Source organism: Monodelphis domestica, chromosome 6, assembly GCF_027887165.1.
Source record: "Monodelphis domestica isolate mMonDom1 chromosome 6, mMonDom1.pri, whole genome shotgun sequence".
NCBI lineage: Eukaryota > Metazoa > Chordata > Mammalia > Didelphimorphia > Didelphidae > Monodelphis > Monodelphis domestica.
In genome coordinates this window covers 49852265-49873399 of record NC_077232.1, presented here as the reverse complement: position 1 = coordinate 49873399, position 21135 = coordinate 49852265, and the positions used below count along the sequence as shown (strand labels likewise).

General features: G+C 39.8%; 1 protein-coding gene across 1 annotated transcript in view; it reads right to left on the bottom strand.

Moving 5' to 3' along the window:
• Window positions 1–21135, bottom strand: part of LGR4 (leucine rich repeat containing G protein-coupled receptor 4) — a 121054-nt gene that overhangs the window by 17398 nt on the left and 82521 nt on the right. The window contains exons 5-11 of the mRNA XM_056801997.1: window positions 10183–10398; window positions 6591–6662; window positions 5676–5744; window positions 3386–3457; window positions 3122–3193; window positions 2756–2824; window positions 809–880 (exon numbers count right to left, since the gene is read on the bottom strand). Of these exons, the coding sequence (XP_056657975.1) occupies window positions 809–880; window positions 2756–2824; window positions 3122–3193; window positions 3386–3457; window positions 5676–5744; window positions 6591–6662; window positions 10183–10398 (642 nt within the window). The remainder of the gene's footprint in view (window positions 1–808; window positions 881–2755; window positions 2825–3121; window positions 3194–3385; window positions 3458–5675; window positions 5745–6590; window positions 6663–10182; window positions 10399–21135) is intronic.

Here is a 21135-nt window from a genome sequence, read left to right as displayed (position 1 = left end):
TCATCAGGACTGCCAGCTCTATACAAGTCAGCAGTAGCAAAGTGGCTCCAAATAGTTGTGTGTGTGTGTGTGTGTGTGTGTGTGTGTGTGTGTGTGTGTGTGTGTGAACTTGGGATATCAATAATATGGGACTCTCCAGATGAGGAACTCCCACTCTGCAGATGCACAACTTTTTGCAACTTATAGTCATCCAGAGATGCTTAGGAAACAGTGAAATTAATATTTTGCCCAAAGTCTCCCAGGACATGGCTGGGTTGGGACTTGGACAGAAGCTGTCCTAACTTCCAAGCTGACTCTAGCTATTATGCCATGTTGCCTCTCTAATGGGATATTGGGCTTCACTGATAGAGGTATGGTTCCAGAACAAGGGTGGTTGTACTCTTCCCTAATCAGATTAGTTTCTCCTGTCTTGCTCTGGGCACCATATTTTAGTACCTCTATGGATAGTGGACACTCTGCCTCTCTTAATGTGGTCCAGGATCTCATTAGCTCTCTAGGCTTTCATGGTACCTTGTTGACTTATATAGGGATAAAGCACCGTAAACCCTCCCAAGATCTGTTCATTTGAAATCAGTTCCCCAAACAAAATTCCTACACATTCCAAAAGCCAAACACAAGTTATTTTCACATTAGCTTCCAAATGGGCTTCCCCACCCCTATGCCTACTTCCTTTGGAAGAACCAATCAAAGAAGAGTGCATGCCTTAAAACTACCCTTCCAGGAAACACTAAAAGATAATCCAAATTCTTAGTCTCCTTTCAAATGTGCAGTGTGACAACAGGTGTAAGAGTAAAAGACTCCAACTTACAGAGTCTTAAGCTTCTTTCGATCCTGGCACAAGTTATTGGGTATACTGCTTATCTTGGTGCCTGTCAAGGTTCTGTGGGGGGAAAAAAAAAATCACACAATTGAGAGCCCATACAAGTGAAGGAGAACAGAATTTCACTCATACAGAAAAGTAAATTCTCTAATCTTTGCATACTAGCTGTCAATCCTAATACTTGAAGTCAACAGGTGTTGAGTAAGATAAATGAACTCTTCTTTTAGGTTTCCAAATCCATTGTTCCAAACCAAACCAAGTCACTAACATATGTAAAGCATGTCATTAACAATGGCAATAAAAAATATTCCATCTTTAACATAGGCAGTTAAGAAAAGTCCATCCATCACCTTAGACTATTCCCTCCCTCCTTCTCGAAACTAAGTGATTTGTGCTCAAGGTCATACAGTGTCTTCCTGACTAAGAAACAGAAGGAAGTAGTAAGAAAAGAAAAAAGGTCTCAGACTAGACAAGGATTCTACTAAAGAAACAACTGCCATGAATAGTTAGGAGAGGGAGAAAGGTAAATTGTAGACCAAAACATGTTAGGGGGCCTTGAAAATGGGGACGACATGAAAAGGCATAGGTTGGGAATGGGGAGTTGAGAGGAGTGAAGAATACATTTCTTGCTGAGGGTACTCTATGAGGAAGTAAATGCAAATGAATGTGGTGCCAGGAAGGATGGTAATTAGACTAGACTCCCTCTAGAGAAGGGATTTTTTGCTAGAGAATAGTAGGAATTAAGGCTGGCCTTAAATATCAGGCTAAGGAAAAGGGATTTACCATACTGGTCATGGGACTCACTAACATCTTTGAGGTAGTTGAAAGCTTCTGAGAGATTCACTTGGTATCTGGGAGACAGATGGACTGGAGAAGGAAGAGGCCTGGAGTTGGACTTCAGATACCACCTAGTTCAAGTTAGATGTGAATATCTGCTTCCTAACCCTAAATCACACCCTGGTCCCACAATGGTCATCCAACCTCTACTTGAAAGCTTCCCAGGGATGAAGAATTCCCATTCTGCATTGGGCCAATCCGAATTATTAGGAAGTTTCTTATTATACTGAGCTGAAATCTATCTTGGTCACAATTATCCTTGCTCCTACCTATACCCCTGAGACCAAGCAAAATAAATCTATTTCTTCTTCTATCACAGTCCTTCCAATACTTGAAACCGGAAATTCTCTCCCCTTTGGCCAAAAGTCTTCTCTGGACTGAGCACTGTCAATTCTTCCAAACATTCCTGTGCTGCCATATCTAGCTTTCTGACCAAATTCATCATTCTAATTTGGATATATTCAGGCTCATTGACATTTTAAATAAAATTTGACATTCAGACATGAACTCAATCTTTGGATGTGGTAATGACAAGAGCAGGATACAGTATGATTGTTGCCTCCCATAAGTTGGATATTGCACTTCTATTACCAAAGCTTGAGAAGTCATTAGGTTTTTTGGCTCCTATGTCAGAGTTAACTCACACTGAGCTTGCAATTCAATAAAACCCTCAGATCTTCTTGTGTTCTTTTTAAAAACAAGAATCTTTGCCTAGCTGAGACTCTCCCATTATGGTTCTGAAGTTGCTTTTTAACCTACATGTAAAACTTGCCCTTATCCTTGTGATGGCAAACTTCATCATCTTAGATTTGGTCCAACATTTTAATTAATCAATAAACTTTTAAGTGTCTGCCATGTGCCAGGCACCGGGGAAATCTTTTGGATTCTTATTCTTTTGTCTTTGTATTAAGCACCTTTTCCAGTTTTATGGGCACTTAAAATCTGCTCATTGTTGTAAATGGAATTTCTTTTGCTATTAGTGCACTGGAGGAAGTTTTTATATGATCAATAATAGTTTGCAGCTTGTTATCCTTTTATACCGAACCCCCTTGTCCACAACTATCCATGTACCCCAAGTTTTAAAAGGTGCATACTTACAAACTCTCTAAATTGGTGGTTCCGGTCAGGTTAGGAAATCCCTGTACCATGCCTGCGCCCCGAATGACTCTTTAAAAAAAAAGAAATTGAGAATTATAAAACAAATTCTTATAGAAGGTAATGTTTTAAACTTAACCTTTGCAATCTATTTTACTCTCGTCCTAGGTCAAATCACAGAACTGACTCTATATCAAAAACAAAATCAGCCTGAAATCCCTCCAACTAAGTCTGGAATGTTGATAACTGGACTAAGAGTGTTAATGTAAACAAGTTGGCCTGATCCTATTTCGGGCATCAGAGACAAAAGGAAACAGCAAACACTAACCAAAAAAACCCCCAAATCCTGGATCAATGTATAGTACTTACAAAGAATGCAACTCCGACAGGTTGTGAAAGGCCGAGTTCCCCACAAAAGATAAAGGGTTGTCATTTAAATGGCTGTAAAATTATGAAAAGGTAAATTTTCCACATGTTCATAAAATCAAGACAGTACTAAATCTTCCTGCATACAGATGCCAAATACCCAAAAGACTTAACTGATATTTTCCCTCCCTAACCAGATGTTTGGTGTGATTGAGGCAGCTTAACATAACTTTACATTTTTAAAAAAAAGCCTTCCAAAGTACTTACATGGTTTTTAGAAGTGGATTTCCACTAAATGCTCCATTAGGGATTACGGAAATATAATTACTACGAAATCCCCTAAAGAAAGAGAGAAAACTATATTGAAATTTCTATTCTATTATGAAGTTATCTTTATCAGCATACTATAAGTATTTAAAAATACTATAAGTATATACTCCTGTTTGGCTCAATTTAAAATACAAATAGCAAATATTCTAAAACTCCAAAAATGAAGAGAAGAAAATAAAATTCTCATCTTTTAGTAGTACTACACCTAACTCCAAAGCCACAGTTTAAAATAGAATAGAGGGTGTGTGTGTGTGTGTGTGTGTGTGTGTGTGTGTGTGTGTGTGTGTGTGAGTGTGTGTTTCTATAAGTAGATGGTATTGCCCCTGGGTCCTGTTAATTTATTATGACCTTGGAGTGAAGACACTCTCTGCAAGCTCTCAAAAATCTTTATCTACATCAACCTGCCACCTTCTCTCCACAAATATGCACACATATGTATATACACATATAGCATATAAATGCACAGGTGTATATATATTTGCTGATAAAATTATAGACACATGTATTTGTTCAAGAAAAGAAGAAAAGTTCTTAAATGGTGGTCTCTGACATGGAACCACTCAAAAAGCACTGGCATCTCTAAGCACTTACTGATTAACATTAGGTCCTCCCTGTCTACACCTGCCAGGTTGTTTCACATGGCTATTTGGTGCTTTATTATGTCTTTGTTCCTAATAGCTCCTACAGTGCTTTGAGTTCTTTCTTTATAATAATCACAACAGGCCAGTACTGCAACTATTAATTATTATTATTTTTAAACCCTTATCTTCTGTTTAGGGTACAAAGTATTGGTTCCAAGGCAGAAGAGTGGTAAGGTCTAGGCAACTGGAGTTGAGTGACTTGCCTAGGATCACATAGTTAGTAAGTGTCTGAGGACACATTTGAACCCAAGTCTTCCTGTCTCTAGGCCTGGATCTCCATCCAATGAGCCATTTAGCTGCTCCTTGCAACTATTGATGTTTAAACTATTTCATAGATGAAGAAACTGAGACTCATAGAGATTAAGGGACTTGTACAAGGTCCCACAACTAACCAGAGTAAACGTCATGGGGTTCAATTCTCCTGCTTCTAGGTGTCTACTCCTCCAAAGTCAGTTCTCTTTCTACCCTGAAGATGACCTGTCTCCCTGGCTGGCCTTGGAGAGCAGGTACCCTGGCTTCTAGCTCTTTGTACCCCCAGCACCTGGGCTGCTTCCCTACAGATTATAGACACCTAAGGGACATTTGTTGATGAAAATGAAGGTCTAATTTATATGCCATTTCCTATGGGAGGATTTGTTTTCTTTCTTTCTTTCTTTCTTTCTTTCTTTCTTTCTTTCTTTCTTTCTTTCTTTCTTTCTTTCTTTCTTTCTTTCTTTCTTTCTTTCTTTCTTTCTTTCTTTCTTCCTTTTTCTTCCTTCCTTCCTTCCTTCCTTCCTTCCTTCCTTCCTTCCTTCCTTCCTTCCTTCCTTCCTTCCTTCCTTCCATCCTTTCTTTTTAAACATTATTTTATTTGGTCATTTTCAAACATTATTCATTAGAAACAAAGATCATTTTCTTTTTCTTCCCCCCCACCCCCACCCCTCCCAATGGCAATGTGTGATTCCTCTGGGTATCACATGTGTCCTCAGTCCGAACTCTTTTCCATGTTGTTGGTATTTTTATTAAGGTGTTCATTTAGAGTCTGTCCTCAATCATATCCCCCCCACCCCTGTAGTTAGGTCTTCTTTTCGATCCCCCTAATTATTAATTCTGTATCCTACATCAAACTGTTAATAACTCCTCTCTCTGTCTCTCTTTCTCTCTCTCTCTGTCTCTCACGCACGCACGCACACACACACACATACACACAATCTGTTTACACAACTATCTTCCTAGTTTCCTGAGGGATGGAGTGAGAGGATCTTTTGATTAGTCCTTGTGCCCAGCACAGTGTGTTGCATATAACATATGCTTAGCACTAGGAAGACAGAATCAAAGGCTATCTAAGCCAAGCCCTCTTATTTGATAGATGAGGAAACTGAGGCCCAGGAAGGAAAGTAATTTGCCTAAAAAGTCATACAGATTTAGAAGGTAATTTAATTTACAAATAAATGCCTATTGGATTAAACAATGATACAGTCCATCTGGTATAATTATATAACAAACACTTCAGATTCACTAACCACTATCAAGTGAGAAGGCTTAGGGGGTAGGGATAGGGGTGCTGATAGAAGAATAAGGCAGCAAAAAAGCCAAGCAAGACTCACAGTTCCTTCAGGCTTGGCAACGCTTTAATCGCTTGAGGAAATTCTCCCAAATTATTATAATTCAAGTCCCTAGAAGGAATGTAAAAACAAAGATGAAACCAGATTGAATACTAATCACATCTTTAAGGCAGGGGTTTAAAATTCCTAGTCCTGGGCCTGAACCATATTAAGATGTAACTGGGAAATGCTTAACAAAATAAATAAAAATACAATGCAAAATAAGGTTAATTTGTGGCTAAGCCAACAACGGGGCTGCAGGGATACATTTCTATTTGAATTTGAGATCACAGTTGGAAGGAATTATATTTCTTTTAATTCTGTTCTAAGATATGACAGCATGTCACCTCTTGGTGTATTTTAGAAGTTAAAACTGTAAGAGAGAAGTTTTATGACCAAGACATTTAGAATACTTACAGATTTGTTAAAATTTTTTTTCATTAATTCTTTTAAAAAATCTTTATTACCCAATAATTGAGCTCACTACAGAGCCCTCCCTTATAAAAATAGATAAAATTAAGCAAAATAAATCAACCCATTGTCCACATCTGAGAACATATGCCACACTGTTCTAGCATTCTCAAGGAAATCTCAGTTCTATTGTAACAATGTTAGAGTAGGGCAGCCTGGCTGGCAAAGACTGAATTGGGTTTTAAGACATAAATCTGGGGTCCAGTTACAATGAACTAATCACAGGATTTTAGAATATTTGCAGAAATGTTACATACACTGTCTGCATTTTTAAAATATTCTAACTTTTTAATTATAAAGACCTAGTTCAATTTCTCCTAGATAATAAAATTAAAATAGCAATAAAACCAACAATTAACAGGAAAATGAAAAAATGTTTTTTCTTTTCCAACAGTCATATAAATGCATATCGTGATCAGTAACAGGGATTATCCAATATGTACTTACAAGGTTTCCAAGTTGTCTAATCCATCAAAACAGTGCTGGCCCAGGGTCTTAATTTTATTGTTATGAAGGTGTCTATGGAAACAAGAATCAAAACCAATTTGTAGACCACTAGGCAGTAGTTATATTAAGTACTTTACAGGACAAAGAATAGCTCAGCATAGAGTTCAGTACTAAACAGGTAAAAGTGACAAAGGCTACAAAGATGTCAAGAAGGATGGGGCTGAGAAAAAGCCATTAGAACTGTCTATTGAGAGAGAGTTGGTAACTCTGGAAAGGGCAGTTTCCAGATGAATGTTGAGGCTGGAAGTCAGAAGGTAAGGAGAGGCAGTGGAGGGGCTTAGGATAGCTACTGGACAATAGCTTGCTGGGGTGGTACTACTGGGAAGGGTTTTTTGTTTTTAAAAGAATGGAGATCAGGTTTGTAAGCACTGCAGAGTGAGCCTAAGGATAGGGGCTAAAGATAGTAAAGTGGTGATGAGAGTTGGGGCAATTTACTGGAGATAACGGGAGGTGGTGGGAACATAGGAGCACTTAGAGAGGTTGGCCCTAGCAAGATTAGAGACCAGAATGGTAGGGGGAAATGTCTGGTTGATAAAAGACAAAGAAGGAGCTATCAGCAAATGGCATCAATGAGGCACCTTCCATCAACATTCAGTCCTCCTCAGTAAAAGACAATTCTCCCTACTTTACTGGACTTTTAAAAAGGCTCAGAAAAGTAAAACCACTTGTCTCAAACTCCAGTCTAGAAAATCCCCTTCTCCAAGCCAACCCTCCCAATTGCCAAAATAATTTTTCTAAGATGGACATTTCATCTTGCTTAAAAGCTCGCAGAGGCTCCCTTTGAAAGCTTAAAACAGGATTTCTTAGCTGAATACTTACTTCTCCATACAATTAGACTTCCACCTACTTTTTAAATAATCTACAAACTTCACATACTGGCCAAACCAGACTATGAGCTGTTCCTCAACTCAATACCTAATCCCTTGCATTTACACAAGCTGGCTGCCATGTTGGCAGTGTATTCCCTCCTTGTTGTCTCCTCTCCTAATCTTCATCTTCCTTCAAGACTCAGCTCAGGTGCTAATTCCTACAAGAAGCCTTCTCTGAGCAACCCAACCATCTCTTCCCCACTGCTTTTTTTAGTGCTTTCTCATCCTTCAATTTTAATTGGTATACATGCACAGGAGAATATAAGCTCCTTGAGGATTTCTCTGTTATATCTTTTGGTATCCTCAATGCCTTCCACATAGGAGGTACTAAAGGTTGACTTTATGGAATGAAATTCAATTGAGGGAACCATGGGATAACGAAGAGAACAGTGGATTTGGGGTCAGAGAACCTAGATTTGAATTCTGACTCTCTATGTGAACTTGGACACATCACCTGTTAAGTTCCAGTTTCCTTATCTGTAAAATGAAGGCGTTGGAATACATGAGCTGCAAGATGCTGGTCAGATCTAAATCTTTGATCTTTATACTGAGTAACTTAGGTAAGTTAAGTACTCCTGGCAATAGAACAGTTTCTTTGCATTAATTTCCCATTTCCCTATTTAATATACAAGCTATTATAAAATCTTAATCATTTGACCTTGAGCATTTGTAAACAGGGGAAAGGGTAATTTGATCTTGCAAAAGGTTTGTAAAAGGAGCATTTGAAAAGAATTTACTTTCTGTTACCTTCTGGCATTGACATTAGAGACCTGCACCAAAACCTGGAACAAAATGTACTAATTTGCTAAGCCCTGACCCCAAATGAATCCAAATATAATTTTGTTTTACTGAGCCAAAACTAAAAAGAAACTCATGATCCCCATTAAAACCTAACCAAACATGATTTATATAGTAGTTGGCTCCTTGTAGCTCTTGGTATACAGAAAATCTGATGGCAGGGTCAGAAGGTCATAAAATGTCATAAAATCATAAAATCCAGTAGGATGCCGCCCTCCTCACTCTCTTGTTGGACTTTTGCTCTAGCCTCCTAACATAGACTCCCTGCTTCTCGCCCTTCCTCTCTCCAGTCTATCCTCCTCAAAGATACACAAATAACTTTAAAGGACAAGCCTGATCGTGTCATTCCTTGGCTCAAGAGTCTTCAATTGGTTCCTTATTATATCAAGAATAAAAGACCTCCCTAAATGACAAACCCTTCACAATAGGGTTTTATGGGCTACATTTGTTTCTTTATTTCACATTATGTCTTTTCATACACTCCAGATAAACTGCCCTGCTTCCTACTCCTCAAATGCAGGATTTCATCTCCTATCTCCATGTCTTTGCTGGGTGTCTCTCCCCATCTCCAAGAATCCCTACATTGAAATCAAGGTCTATCTCATGCACCAGCTCCTCTGGCAAGGTCTTGCTGATTCCTCTGAATCCCCTTCTCAAATTGTCTACATGCTCATCATTTCACGGGTCATATCTCACGCCATCCCTCCCATTCTGGGAAGAGTATAAGATCACTGTGGGCTGAGATTTCTTTATCTCTGTATTCTCAATGCCTTCAGCATAACCTCTTCAAATCTGGGTGTTCCCCTTAATAATGCAGACTGAGAGGCCCTCTAAGCTTACCCTTCACTCAGCTATGCCTGGCACATTAATAAATGTTGATTGATTGACTCTTGGTCAACCCTCTCACAAATTCACCAAAGAGCGTCTGCTTTAAGTCTCACTTTCCCTCATGTCCTCTCAAAGACAAAAGGAGACATTATTACACACACCAAAGAGATATTATTACACACATTATAAATGCTTATCAAGATTATTTTGTGTGTGTGTGTGTGTGTGTGTGTGTGTGTGTGTGTGTGTGGCCTGACCAGAAAGGTACTGCAGAATGATCCACAGAAAACCACGTATTTTTTATGGAGTTAAAGTTGGAAATGTCAAAAGATGCCCTTCTCTCACACTCCCACCTGTCTTGGGCTTCTTTTCTCAATTTGGCTAACAAGCGGTAACTTGTTTAATGAGCAGCCAAAGTCACAACAACTTGCTAATTTTTAAAATGTTATTAAGTTCATATTAACAATGTTTCTTGATTTCCTGAGAAATTAAGAATTCTTACATGGCCAGAGTTAGTCTAGTCCTCTGCAAGGGGCCACATCTCAAAAACCATTCCTCATGCTCCTAGTTTCTAACATTCCTTCATCCCCCAATTACTTCATCTATATTTTAATTGTCTATTTTTTTAAATTAACAGGCATTTATTTTCTCTCTCTTCTACCTCCACCCCACTACCAAAAAGGGAAATGAAACTCTTGTAATTAATATTTAAAGTCAAGCAAAACAATTTCAGTATTGTCCAAGTATAAAAACATGTCTCATTGCACTTGGATAGCATGTTTTCTTCATCATTCCTCTGTAATCATGGTTGATTGATGCACTGATCAAAATTCTCAAATCTTTGTTCTGTTCAATTCTAGAACAAACTGTCTAGGTTCTCATCCTTATCTATATCCATGCTGTCCATTCCCCTCTTTCCCCCTCGGAAGGTAAGCTCCCTGGGGACAAGGACAGTTTCATTTTGGTCTCCGTGGTGCCTCGCCCATACTAAGCACTTCTTAAGATAGAACGGAAATAAGAAAGTGTCGGATACTTACAGAACCACAAGGCTTGAAAGGTTGTTGAAGGCAAAGTCAGGGATGCTCGTGATCTTGTTGAGGGCCAGGGTCAGAGCTTGGAGAGAGGGGAGGTTGCTGAGTGGTCGGACAGGTACTTCACTCAGGCTGTTGTCATCGAGCCACAGATGCCGTAACTGAACGAGACCCTCAAAGCTTTCCTCAGGGACTGAGGTAATGTGGTTGGCATCTAGACGCCTGGAGCAGAAATACAAACAGCCAAGTTCATGAACACATTTTAATCATTAAGGAATGAGTCAACCAGTCACACAAGTCTTACAGCTTCAAAAAATTTGAAACTAAGAACAGAAATTGTGATGGCACTGATAATCTGGAATACACCTATTTCAGGAGAAAAAAAAATTTAAGCCCCATATTAACTTTCCTCAGAATTTTATCTAACTTCTTTCAAACGAAAGGAATTAAATGCTCCAAACGTCACATAGCTTTATTTTACTTTAAAAATCAGAGATGTGGTTAAATTATTTTTAACTGAATATACTTCATATTTATAAGACAATATAATCCAGCATCTTGCTACTTGTTTTTAATGTCAGAAAACATTTAATATCTTTGGTGGTCTTTTTTTTTTTCCAGACAGAAGGAAAGCTGATATGACACATAATAGTTCGCTCACAAAAGGGAAATGAGCACAGTAAGATATCTAAGGATAGGAAATATATCCCAGCTTTCACATATAAATAGGGCTGATGTGGTATAAACAGAATATAATTAGGGAGAGTAAATGGGATCATTCAGCTACTGCAAGAAGGCTGAAATGGTGTTTCACCTGGAACGGTGTTCCACAGATACATGCAACATCAGAGTTGGGAGGAGGAGTGTTAAAACAGAATGTTAAAATTGGGTAGAAACCTAGAACATGGAATGCCAGAATGGGAGAGTTGGGAGTTCTGTGTTCCAGTCCCAGATCGGCTATTTGAACTTGGATAAGTCACCTCACCTTTAGTACAATGCTTGGCACACAGCGGGAACTTGATAAATGTTGACTGATTAAGACCCCTTTTCCTCATTTGATAATCAAATTTGAGTCAGGGCTCTTCCAGTTGTGGTGATTTACAGGACTGGTTTTATGTCTGACACTTGCCACCTCAGAGCAGGGGCTCTTAACCTGGGATCCATGAACTTTAAAAAGTATATATTCTGATCATTTTATTTCATTATAATTGGTTTTCTTTGTAACGCTGTGTACTTTATTTGTATTTCAATGCTATTTGTACATATATATATATATATATATATATATATATAATTTAGAAACATTTCTGAGGCTTCATAGACTACCAAAGGGGTCCATAAAACAAAAAGTTTCAGAAGTCACGGCCGCACGCTTTTTAAGCACTAACCCGCTGCCAGGGAGCAAAAGAGTCACACAGGGCCCTAACCCTGCAAGAAGGACCACTGGACAGCTCCTTAGTGAGCTCCCTGGGGCGCTGACCGGTAAATAATTCCCCTAAGTGATAACTCTCGGGTCTGCCCTATGCTCATTTTATACCACTTTGCAGCCGTCCAGAATTGTTGCTCTCCTTTTCTATTAGGGAAATGATATCCCAGAGCCCCTGAGAATATTCTTGAATGTCAGAACTACAAATCATGTTGGCAGACTACTAATGTTGAACATTCAAGCTGGAATCAACCTTAGGAGTCTAACTGCTTCACTTTACAAATGTGGAAACTGAGGCCCAGCAAGACTAAGGTTCTTTACTACAGCCTGGAAATCAGAAATACATGAAGTGAAAAGCATATCTGGGGGGGAAGAAAGACTTCCCCACTTCTGGGCAATGCTGGATGGGCTGGCTCACTCGGGCACCAAGTCAACAGCCACTACCTCTCAGGTATAAAGTTTATCCTTGAACGGGAGGGTAAATGCATTTGTAACCACGGAGGACACATGGTACAAGGAGAAAAGTAACCAGGAGTTACTAAAAGAGGACCTGAGTAGAAGAAAATGGCAAGCTATTCCAGTATCTTTGCTGCAAAAACCTCAAAAGGGGTCACCAGTCAGGTAAGACTGAACAACAATTAGAGTTTGCATTTTTATATTTGTACGTATTGTTTCCTCAGATAGAAAATAACCTCAAGGTGTCACATCATAAAATATAATTTACTTCACTTTTGCATTGTGAGTTAAACAAAGAATCAGACTGAGCTGAACATAATTGGTTGTTGTTTTGTCCCTGATATAACTGAAAAACTTGAAAAGAAGTCAGAGCAAGGGGCAGCTGGGTGGCTCAGTGGATTGAAAGCCTGACCTAGAGACAGGAGGTCCAGGGTTCAAATGTGACCACAGACACTTCCTAGCTGTGTGACCCTGGGCCGGTCACTTAACCCCACTGCCTAGCCCTTACTGCTTTTCTACCTTTGATTCTAAGATCGAAGGCAAAGTTTTTTTGTGTGTGTTTTTTTCTTCAAGTAATGGTCAAGACAACTGTAATTTATCCCCACCCACGAAGGGAACAGGGACAGGTGTGAGGCTAGCAGTGCAGTGTTTACTAAAGGTCTTACAGGTCCTCTAATAGGAAAGAATGCTTTTAATTAGAACAACTTGTCTTCTCCACTTGAGGCTTCCAGAATTTTGACGCTGAATCTGGCTTGCATTAATATCTGAACATGCCCTCTGAGCAGTTATTGTGATGGTGAGCTTCTCAGGCAGGGACTGTTTCCCCCTTTCCTTGTATCTCTGGCCCTTAGTACACTCCTGGCACACAGGAGACCTTTCACAAATGCTGGCTGACTTGATTTCTTTTTTTTTTTCCCTATTGGACAAGATCTCATCTGAGGAGTCTGCATCCAGCTCAATCTGCTCCTTTGTTTAACCAGCCTTTCCCTATGCAAAGGTGAAGGGCAGCCCAGCGCTCGGGCTTACAATAAGAAATGCCTGTGTCAATAAACCAGGTTCTGCCAACACTCCCTTTTCCAGGGACTGCTGTTCTCCCCCCTCCCCTCGGTCGTGAAGCCATAGGACAGCCCATGCTCTCCTTCCTTCCATCAAGAACAACAGGAAGAGGAAAAAGAGAAGGAAGCTCGGCATTCGCCCCTTGAATCATTCTACTTAAAACCAGCTGGCCAGGGAGCGGGTTTGGGAAAGCCTGCCGGGAATGGCCTGCTGCCTGGGACACCGACTGGCTGTGTGACCTTGGGCCCTGGCAGCCCGGGATCCCAGAATGTCAGCGCTGGAGGGAACCTTCCAGACTGTTTGGAGCCTCATCTCTGCTCCATTACAGACCGGCCTGAGAGGGACCAACCCAAGGCTTCTCACTCCAAGACTGGACTGGGGAGTGCTGGGCTGCCACCCTCGAAGTGACTGCCCAGGAAAGATACACAGAGCCGAAGTCTCTCGTGTTCCAAATAGTTCCAAAATCCAGGAACTGGTGCTTTCCCTGGGAAGGAAAGCTTTTAGGTTCCTGCTTCTTTCCTCAGCCAAGGACAGTTGGCCAGCCATGCTGCAGAAGTCCCCATCGTTAAGGACTCACAGAACTGCCCCTGATAAACCCTGCTTGGTTCTAAGTGGAGTGAGTTAGGAGTTTAAGCAAAAGGCATGGTTTATCTGGCCTTAGACACTTCTTAGTTGTGTGACCCTGGGCAAGTCACTTGACCCCCATTGCCTAGCCCTTACCACTCTTCTGCCTTGGAGCCAATACCCAGTATTGATTCTAAGGTGGAAGGTGAGGGTTTAAGAAAGAAAAAAAAGACACAGTTTCAGAGCCTTCCTCCTCATAGGACTTCTTAAAAGTCCTACTTTTTTGCTTCTTAAAATATAAAAATATAAAAAATACTGTTTGCTTCTTAAAAATAAATATGAGCTTAAAAGGGGAAAAAATGAAAAAAAAAAGAAATAACTTTTCCATTTGGCTCTTTTAATGATTTCCATGTTATATTTTAGAGCTAAATAAAATGCTTTGAGCCCTAGGATGCTGTTAGGAAATGAAAATAAACAAATGAACAAATAAATGAATGAATGAATAAACAAACAAATAAATACACGCACACATGCATACATGGATGCATTACACACGTATGCACATATACACACATACACACATACATACATACATACATACATACATACATACATACATACATACATACATACATACATACGAGAGGGCAGCTGGATGGCTCCAGTGGAGAGGGAAATCCTGGGTTCAAATTTGACCTCAGGCTCTTCCTAGTTGTGTGACCCTGGGCAAGTCACTTAACCCATTGCCTATCCCTGACCACTCTTCTGCCTTGGAACCAATACACGGTATTGATTCTAAGGTGGAAGATAAAGGTTTAAAAATAAATATTTATTAAAATTTTTATTATTTAATTTTATTATTTTTAATTTTAATGTAGTTTTGTTATTTAATTATTATTAAAATAAATAAAATATCTATATATTGCTTGCCTTCTTGGGTGGCAGAAGAGTGCAAGGGAGAGAGAATTTTGAACACAAAGAAAAAGAATGTTAAAAAGAAAAACTCAAAACAGAGAAAATGTAAAACTGTGATTATATTTCAATATAATTGGTTTATATCATACTCCTACGTATCTTTGACATATTTAAAGACAGTATTAGCATTTTACACATTACCTCTTTTGAGCCTCACAACAACCCTGAGAAGTCTGTGCTATTATTATCCCTATTTTAAAGATGTGGAAACTGAGGCTCAAACAAAGTTAAAAAAATGTACCCAGGGTCAGACAGCTATAGTCAGTGTCTGAGGAAGGATTTTAATCTTTTTGACTGTTATGGTCTGCACTCTATCCATACCATCACCTCCTATGCCAAATATCTTTTAATCTTAGAGAACTACCAAGGGCAATTAAGTGACTTGCCCACAGTCACTCTGTCTGTATGAGTCGAAGGCAGAACTTGAGCCCAAGTCTTACTGGCTCCAAGGCTGGCTTCCTAGTCAACATAACACACTGCTTCTCTCTTTGGAGATATTTAAACATGAAAACTCTTCAAAAATGGAACCCTCAAGTTAAAAAAAAAGTCTTCTAGAAAGAGGTTTCTCCATGATGTGAATCATCAAATAGTTAATCCTAGACCTCAAATGATATGCAGGTGTCAATGGCCCCATGAGAAACAGGTGTGCACACCCTGATTTGTGAAGAGTTTTAGCTTTCACTGAGGATCAACATTTCAGCAAAGAAATGAAATCTTTTTTTTTTTTTGGAAGAAGCCTGAGGGCCCTTTCAGAGATCAGCTAGAAACTGCCTGCCTGGTTTTTTTCTGCACCTCCCAGAAGATGAAAAGGATTATGATTACCATCCAACCCTGGTCTTCAATTCATATTCAATTTCTTTTTTACTTCAAGGATGTCAAAAGGATGGGGGAACCAGTTTATCAGGAGAAACTCTGAGAGGGTCCAGGATAATTAGAGAACTGCAGATTGTCCATAGGTCTCTCTCTTCAGGTGCAATGTTGTGGCAAGCTGAGGTGGCCAGGTCATTTGCCATAGTTGGGGTATTTTTGAAAATTTAATGAAAATTTAAATTAAAAAAAAAAGAGCTTTAAAATGGTGGTCAGTGTATTAGATCAGAATGCTGGGTCTAGAGTCAAGAGATTCAAGTTCAAATCTTACCTACTAAACTTAGAAGACCACTCACCACCTCCCTGGGCCTTGGTTTACTCATCTGAAAAAAGAAGACGGTGCACTAGACTAAAGAACATTCCTGTTTGGCCTCACATTCAACTGTTCCCCTTTCTCTTCAGAGCAGAAAATAAAATCCTGGTGTTTCTCCTTCAGCCATTCTTCCAACCACCATGAGATCTTTTTCAGCCCGAGCACTTTCTACATTCTTCTCTTTGCTAACCCCCCCTTCAGAAGGGTCACCACAAAGTTCCTTCTTCACAGAAATGGAAGTTCAGAAGCTGGAATTGTGGCTCCTGACTCTGGCACAAACCAGCCAGATTGCCTTGGGCAAGCAAGTCACTTAATTCATTTTCATCTTAGTTTCCTCATCCCTCTCTAGAAAATGTTTAAATAATGAAGCTGACTTCAGAGTTGCTTTAAATGTTTACTTGTTTGTTTTAAAATGATTCCTGGCAGTTGGGAGCCGGAAGAGTCCTTAGACCTCACCTCATTATTCCAGCCCACTGACATTTTGCATGAGTAGAGCTAAGTGCTGCTTAAGACCTCCCAGTTCTAAAATTCTAAGTTTCTAAGATATTCCTCCCAACCCCTCAGGCTGCAGGCCTATGGCAAACATACATCATTCCTTCCCCACCCTCCAAAAACCTCCCAGTTCCTTTTTCTCTCCTTAGTCTAGGAAACTCTAAGCTAGCTGTGTGGTAACCCCCCCCCCCCCCCATTAAGGACTCACAAAACTGCCCTCAGCAGAGCCTGTCTGGTTCTAAGTGGGGATCAGACGAGGGGTATAAGGAGACAAGAAAGGCATCGTTTCATATAGCCGCGCGCTCTCATGCTTCCTCATAGGGATTCTTAACCTACAAGACATAAGCTAGGTGCTCTTTCCTTCATGTTGCAGTAATATTTCAGCGTAATTGCTTTCCTTTGCCATCTTATACGTTTTACACATTTAAGAATGTGACTTTCTTCTAAAAAACGTCCAGAGGCCCCACCAGACTTTCAAAGGTGTCCAAGACAACCAGGTAAAGAATCTCTGCCTTGAGGGGTATAAGCACAGGATGCCTTCAGTTGGGTAGGAGGGAAAGGCATCTGCCAACAGCCTAACCTGATGTCTGAGCTCAACAGAACCACTGGCAACTTGAATAAAAAGCCCTACCAACAGGGAGCCAAACGCTTCCTGCACAGCCAGCCACACCTCACCACAGCAAAGCCTGACACTTGAAAGATCCCCTTACTCAGTAAGCTCCAGGTAGGTCCTCTGCTCAAATCCGAGCATTCATCCAGCTCCTCCCTTCTTCAGCAGCTCCAGCTTTCCTTGGCTCTGACACTTGCTTCCTACCACTGCATTCCTGACCTTCTCTGAAAATCGAGCCCAAGGCCTATAAACTGGTAGAACTGCCTCGCACCTGCACTGTCTAGACCACCACCACACCTAGGCCAGATGAGAGAGGGAGCAAGAAGAGCAGGAGCCGTTCCTTGTTCGTCTTTTTTATCGAGCCAGCTTTAAAGCTAGATGAAGTTCCCTCTTTGGCACATACTGGCTATGTGACCCCAGGCACAGCCTGCTCTGACTATAACTTACAGAGATGATGATAATAATGATAATAGAGAATTTCCTCATCTGGGAGACATCTCTCACAAGTCCAGTCCCCTATTCCTTTCTATCCATCTATCATCAATCCTTCATCTATTCACCCATCATCCATCATCTATCCATCTATCATCTATCACCTATCTATCCATCATCCATCAATCTATCATCTATCCCTCATCTATCCATCTATCCATCTACCATCTACCCATCATCTATCCATCTATCATCTATCACCTATCTATCCATCATCCATCAATCTATCATCTATCCCTCATCTATCCATCTACCATCTACCCATCATCTATCCATCTATCATCTATCACCTATCTATCCATCATCCATCAATCTATCATCTATCCCTCATCTATCAATCTACCATCTACCCATCATCTATCCATCTATCATCTATCAACTATCTATCCATCATCCATCAATCTATCATCTATCCCTCATCTATCCCTCTATCCATCTACCATCTACCCATCATCTATCCATCTATCATCTATCACCTATCTATCCATCATCCATCAATCTATCATCTATCCCTCATCTATCCATCTATCCATCTACCATCTACCCATCATCTATCCATCTATCATCTATCAACTATCTATCCATCATCCATCAATCTATCATCTATCCCTCATCTATCCATCTATCCATCTACCATCTACCCATCATCTATCCATCTATCATCTATCACCTATCTATCCATCATCCATCAATCTATCATCTATCCCTCATCTATCCATCTATCAATCTACCATCTACCCATCATCTATCCATCTATCATCTATCAACTATCTATCCATCATCCATCAATCTATCATCTATCCCTCATCTATCCATCTATCAATCTACCATCTACCCATCATCCCTCATCTATCTATCTATCTGCAGAGATACAGATATGCATATATACATACATACACACGTAGTGGCTCCTGATAAAAGCAGCTAGCTATTATGCTGGATAGAAGATTGGGCCCAGAATCAAAATGACTTGAGTTTAAATCCTACCTCAAGACACTTACTAGCTATGTGCCCTTTGGCAAGTCATTTAACCACTCTGCCTCAACATCCTCAAATGTGAAATGAGGATAACAACATGTAGCTCCCAGGTTGGTGAGGATCCAGTGAAATCATATACATAAAGATCTTTCTGAATCTTTAAGTGTTATATACATTCTAGCCATTATTATTATTATTATTATAACAATGAATACAAACTTCTTGAGAACAGGAGTTTCCCCATTTGTATCCTTTTACCTCTACTGCCTAGGCCTGGGCGTAGCACCTACAAGACACTCAAAGCTTATGGATCGACAGGCTATGTGATCTCTAAAATCCCTTTTTAGTCCTCTATCAAGTAGCCAATGAACATATGATTCAAGAGCCACTTGCTTCTCTCCTATCTCTATTACTAATTAACTGTGTGATATGGATGGTCCTGTGGGTTTTAAAATTAATAATCAATAACTAAATATTATATTTTATAAAGTTTTATTAATAATAAGTAAAGCAAAAGAACTGCCTAATTTCAGCCCAGTTGCAGGTTCAAAAGAGAGGAAGAGGGAGGAGTTACAACCACTTTAATACAATCACGCAAAATGGGGGGATGCAAGAAAATGGAATTTTGGGAAATACTAAGGGTCTTCTGGGGGATAAAGTCCAAAGACTCAAAATCTCCATTTAGTGTCTTCTTCAGTAAAAAGAGAATACTTTCCAACTCTAAATTCTATGAGGAAGGAAGGAAGGAAGGAAGGAAGGAAGGAAGGAAGGAAGGAAGGAAGGAAGGAAGGAAGGAAGGAAGGAAGGAAGGAAGGAAGGAAGGAAGGAAGGAAGGAAGGAAGGAAGGAAGGAAGGAAGGAAGGAAGGAAGGAAGGAAGGGAGGGAGGGAGGGAGGGAGGGAGGGAGGGAGGGAGGGAGGAAGGGAGGGAGGAAGGAAGCAAGGAAGGAAGAAAGGAAGGAAGGAAGGAAGGAAGGAAGGAAGGAAGGAAGGAAGGAAGGAAGGAAGGAAGTAAGGAAGGAAGGAAGGAAGGAAGGAAGGAAGCAAGGAAGGAAGCAAGGAAGGAAGGAAGGAAGGAAGGAAGGAAGGAAGCAAGGAAGCAAGGAAGGAAGCAAGGAAGCAAGGAAGGAAGCAAGGAAGGAAGGAAGGAAGGAAGGAAGGAAGGAAGGAAGGAAGGAAGGAAGGAAGGAAGGAAGGAAGGAAGGAAGGAAGCAAGGAAGCAAGGAAGCAAGGAAGACTCAAAGTAGCACATAAGGCGCCCCATTCTTAAAATCTGTTCTATGGTGGGAGGTAGAATTTTCTTTCAAGAAACAAAAAGTAATACAAACTAAGAGCTTACAAGGTATGAAGATAGTAAGGAAGTGGTTAGGGTGTTATGGGGTTGCCATGAGACACAACACTATGCCTTTCTATTACAGACCTAAGTTATTAATATTCATTTCTAGCTAAAGACTGGATTTCACTGAAGAAATGCTACAATTGATCCTTTTAAGAGATTATATATGACATCAGATATCTTACAAAATGGGATATTTTTGAATCTTAAAGAACTTTGACATTTAAGTTCCAAATTGCAAATAGTTTTCCTTTATTTAAGGGAAATAAAATTTGCTTGCTAAAAGGTTGTCCACCCAGGGTTCAAATCTTCCCCCTCCTTTTGTTACCACTTATAAGACTATAATTGAATTTCTTAAGAAGCAATTCCAAATCTAGGATTTTCCTTTTACAACTTACTGGAAAAGTTTTCTATAACACTCTGCCCTGGGTGGGAAGATAGTAAGATAAGACTGATAAACAAAGTCATATAATCTAGATGGAGGTAGTAACCTCTCAGAAAAGGGCTATACAATTCAATGTTAGGATCTTAATGCCTGACTGAAGTCCTCTTCCTCCCCTTTCTAATACTCTTCTGAAAATGGAAATCTCACATGATTATTATAAATTCAATTAGTCCCACCTGTTTCTAAGATCAACTTTTCCACTTAAATCCCCTTCACGCACAAGTGTCTTTGTGCACACTCATCTATACACCATAGATGAAAATGCACAAAGACAATCATCATCCTCAGTTACCGAGAGACTACTACTACTACTACTACTACTACTACTACTACTACTACTACTACTACTACTACTACTACTACTACTACTACTACTACTACATATCTATTTCAAATTGGAAAGGATTTTAAAAGGTATCTAGTCCAATTCATTCTTTTTATGGATGGAGAAACTAGAAGGAATTTCCCAAAAGACCACCCAAATAAGAAGTAGCAGAGACAGTATTCAAACCTTAGTCCTTTGCCTGGAAATGCAGCATTCTATTTACTACCTGATGTCCATATGATGATGAAGATAACAATTTATATATATTTATGTAAATCTTTTGGATTTGCAAAGCACTCTATAAATATAATCCCATTTTAACCTCTCAACAATCTTGAGAGGGAGGTGCTATTATTATCTCTATTTGTTGCTGTTGTTGTTCAGTCATGTCCAACTCTCTATGACCCCATCTGGAGTTTTCTTGGCAAGGATACTGAAGTGGTTCACCATTTCTTTCTCTAGCTCATTTTATAGATGAAGAAACTGAAGCAAATAGTTACATCATATAGCTAGTAAGTGCCTGAGGCTAGATCTGAACCCAGATCCTGACCAGGGCCAGCATTGGATCAATTCTTCCTCTAGGCCCAGAAATCCTCTGATAATTGCACCACCACACAAGAAGGGTT